General features: G+C 34.3%; 2 protein-coding genes across 2 annotated transcripts in view; one reads left to right on the forward strand and one right to left on the reverse strand.

Moving 5' to 3' along the window:
- The window catches only part of T265_15579 (hypothetical protein), a gene marked incomplete at both ends in the record, with an annotated part of 8,319 nt that extends 7,643 nt beyond the window's left edge, over window positions 1–676 (forward strand). Inside the window, one exon of the mRNA XM_009178671.1 lies at window positions 560–676. Within this exon, the coding sequence (XP_009176935.1) occupies window positions 560–676 (117 nt within the window). The remainder of the gene's footprint in view (window positions 1–559) is intronic.
- The window catches only part of T265_11871 (hypothetical protein), a gene marked incomplete at both ends in the record, with an annotated part of 118,726 nt that overhangs the window by 112,662 nt on the left and 2,190 nt on the right, over window positions 1–3,874 (reverse strand). The window lies entirely within an intron of this gene.

The raw sequence follows: 3,874 nt of genomic DNA on the forward strand, positions 1-3,874 counted from the left end.
TATATTATATTATATTATATTATATTATATCGAATTTTGTTATTCTAAAATATATTATATTATATTATATTATAATAAATCATAGTGTATTATATTATATGAATTAATGTTAGCCAACGATAATGAATTCCATTTAACAGAAAAATACATGAACAACATGACCACGATCCCCCAGATTTTACCTGAAAATATAAGGTACAGGACTGAGAGTTCCTACATTCATTAGAAACCGATGAGAACCTACTGTAAAATAGTAGCTGGTCTATTTCATTTGTGGCAATTTTGAATCAATGAAGGACCAGCCGTGCGCCTGTTACACAGTAAGCAGACTGTCAGCTACTTTGATACATCTAAACTCTAAACCGAATTTTTTATTAAATATTTATCAAGACTGTTCCTTGCAATCAATTTGCTCGCGGTCTACGAAGGAATGTATGCATTTTAACTTATGTTGATGAATCAGCGACGATTAGCGAGATTGAATTGTTGAGCATTAAGCCGTCGCAAGTCGTCGCATCATTTGCCCATGCGTTTCAAATTTCACAAAATTTATCTTCAGTCCAGCAAATGTGTTCGTAATTTACGGAAGGAACTCATCGATCAGTTTTACTTGAATTCAGAAAAAAATATAAATGCTATTGGCGGTGACTCATGTGTGAATGTCATTCCGAAATCGGTAAGTAGAGAAAAGAATGGACAGAGTCAACAATGCTAGTTTTAATCAATTTGGAACAACGTATTCAATTAATCTGATTGATGTAACTATTTATCTTTCCAATTATTGATTAATTATAAATTATTTTTAAGTTATTAATTAATTAATTACGAATCAACAATTATTGAATTTAATCAATTTCAATTCCCCCCAATACCGAATTTCAAGAGAAACAACTTAAAATATCGCCATGAAAGCCACCTAAAATCGACCTAACAGGATTTTGTACGAATCTGTCCGTCCGAAAATATTGGAGGACTACCATTTTTCAAAGGTATACTCTGTTGGTTAAAAGTTGTAACCAGCAGATTGAGGTAACACATTGTCTTGACAACGCTCTGAAGAACAGTGACACTTCTGAGTGTTACCTGTTCAACTCATGAAGGATTATCAATCTCTCGACACACAAACATTATGCGCCAACAAACCAATACAAATTCCATCCTGAATTCGTTAGTGAATACAATTAAACGTTTGTCAGGAGCGCCGAACTCTCTAACACGGCGTACACTTGTATAACACATGGTATCGCTTGGACAAAGTTCCTACACGGAGACTGTCTTCCGAGATGCTAGATGTGCGCTTTCATTTAAGCCAGAGTAGACTAATGTAATAAACAGTGAACAAAGTTAAGCAAGACCTTTAGCCAAAACAACCAGTGAGATATTAAGCCCCTTGTCTAAGCGCAATTTGATTGGTAGATAAAGTTTGGGGAACTATCGTGAACGAATACAGAAATCTGTTTTGCGGTAGAAAATAGGTACTAATGAAGTGGAGTGCGAGGAAAGAATGGATTAGAGGGATTTCAACGTGCGAACCCACACAGTCAGTCGCAAACAACAGTTTGTGTGAAGGAGTGATCCTAACCGTTTGTTTATGGTGCAATGGTCTTGAATAAATTGCCCCTAGAATATAACCTGCTTTCAAGGACAGCCCCGACTTTCTAAATGAATCCCTCAAAAGCATAGGACAATTGCGTGCTTCACTGATGAACACACGTTTGGCAATAGCTAGGATGAATCATTGGAACAGTGGCAGTGTTGAATGGATAATGAATAAATAAATAATAACCATAAATAATTTAATTGATTTATGATAATTTCTCTGTGATTTGCGCAGGCTATATTCACACTCAACTACTGTTGTGTGACATGTCCAACTAAAGAAGATCATGTACGAAGCAGCAGAAGCATGCTGAAGCGTGCCGCAGTATATTGAATTGTTTGGACATTCTAATAGGCAGAGTGTGGAATGGAACTAGATTCACAACCCCAAAACAAAGAGAGCAACACGTATAAACCATTTCCAAGCTTTGATGAATTTCGTTCACTAATGTGAACTCGTAGGACGTACATATTCTACCATGTAAAGCGCAAGCACTGTGCCGAGCCGAAACTTTCTAAGGAAACACTCAACCAATTCCGCTAGAGTAATGAAAAGAAAGCTGAATTTCAAACAACCGATTTATGGTATCTTGGTGGTTCAATTGTCAGCTCGAGAATGCTAGTAGAGAGCGGCTAACGTGAAAACAATTGCAGATAGTGAGATCCAACCACAGCGGAAAGCTTGCAGTGTGATACAATTTTTTTTCTTTTGGAACTGATGCATACATATCACACCACTATGAAACGTGATACCAAACAATTAAAAATATAGGTTTCTCTGAATAGCACACTTGTAAAATATTTACTACTTTAAATGAATTCATTTAAATCAGGTTAAGAGTGTTTATAATTATAAATAAATGTACATGTATATTTACTAACATAATTATTATTTTTTATGTTGGTTTTTATGTTTTGTTTATTTTTATGTTTTTTATTTTTTATCCATTTTTATTTTTGTTCACTTTATTTTATTTACTTATCTTATTATTATTTTATTATCATTATTTTATTTCAATTTTTTATGTTTATTATTACCATTATTATTATTAACACAGTGATTAACACAATTGTTATGTCTCATCAATATAAATATATAATCATATATACAACCAAATAATATTAAACCTAGTACTCTGAGAAATGATATTTATACAAGTAAGTATAAAGGCATGATTGTTATATACTTAATTATTATACATATAATCATTATGCATATAGATTATTATTATTATTACTATGATTACTTTAATATTAATTTTACTGTCGTTTAATTGTGCGCTTGGTTTTTAGGAGATAAACCGCTTGCTCAAATTTTACACGTATATTATATAAATATGAATATATAATTAATATGTAACAAATGCCTATATATTTATATGAAATTTTATATATCATTTAATATGCTTTTCAATATGTGCGGGCTATTCAGGAAAATACTGGTGGTTTAAATCCGCTGGAAATTCTTGCAAATACACAGGGCTCTTATGTTTCATTACCTTAGCCTCCTTACATTGTAATGCAATATTTTCATAATGCAGGCGGAATTAACACTGACGAATACGGTTATTCTTGTACGTCCCACATATAATGTAATAAGTAAATGCCAGTGTCAATATATTGTTCAAAAATCTGCCAACAACTGTTGTCCAGCCTTCTTGAATTTGAACTTCCAATGGTTCCCAATAATAGAATATTCCCCAGTCACTTGAAAATCCAGGCATATTGTCTTCTCATGGCAACACGACGAGACTTGTTAGGCCGTGGACATCGTGTCAAAAATTTGTGACTAATAGTTTACACAAAAGCAAACCAATCAAACATTTTGGCTACAAATCCAAGTTTAATTTGCTCGTAACTCCAAAAAAAGTAAGCTCGATCGTTGAAAATCCTATGTAGTCCACATTCCAGTTGATGCTTTTGACAGTAATTATGTATTCGTTCGTGACATTTGTGTAGCAAACTTTGCTCTCTGTTGAACACGGTCGAAGATAAGCTCCCATGATGAGCTCCCCATCAAACACTAAAACGAACTTCCATCTGGAGTGAACTTGATGATTATCAGATGAGTACAAAGAATGTGAGACTGTTTGGAACGTAACCCTGCATTTTTCCCGAGGTCACACAGCCTTGTTCAAGCTTGCAAGGATTGGTGACGCGGATCCACAGAGATTATCGATGGTATTCTCAGCGCGCTGTTCGAAGAAATCTGAACAAGACAGAGGTGTGCGCGAAACGGTTGGGATGAATCTGGGCCTTGAACCATGTGACCAAT

The sequence above is a fragment of the Opisthorchis viverrini genome, assembly GCF_000715545.1.
Source record: "Opisthorchis viverrini unplaced genomic scaffold opera_v5_642, whole genome shotgun sequence".
Lineage (NCBI taxonomy): Eukaryota > Metazoa > Platyhelminthes > Trematoda > Opisthorchiida > Opisthorchiidae > Opisthorchis > Opisthorchis viverrini.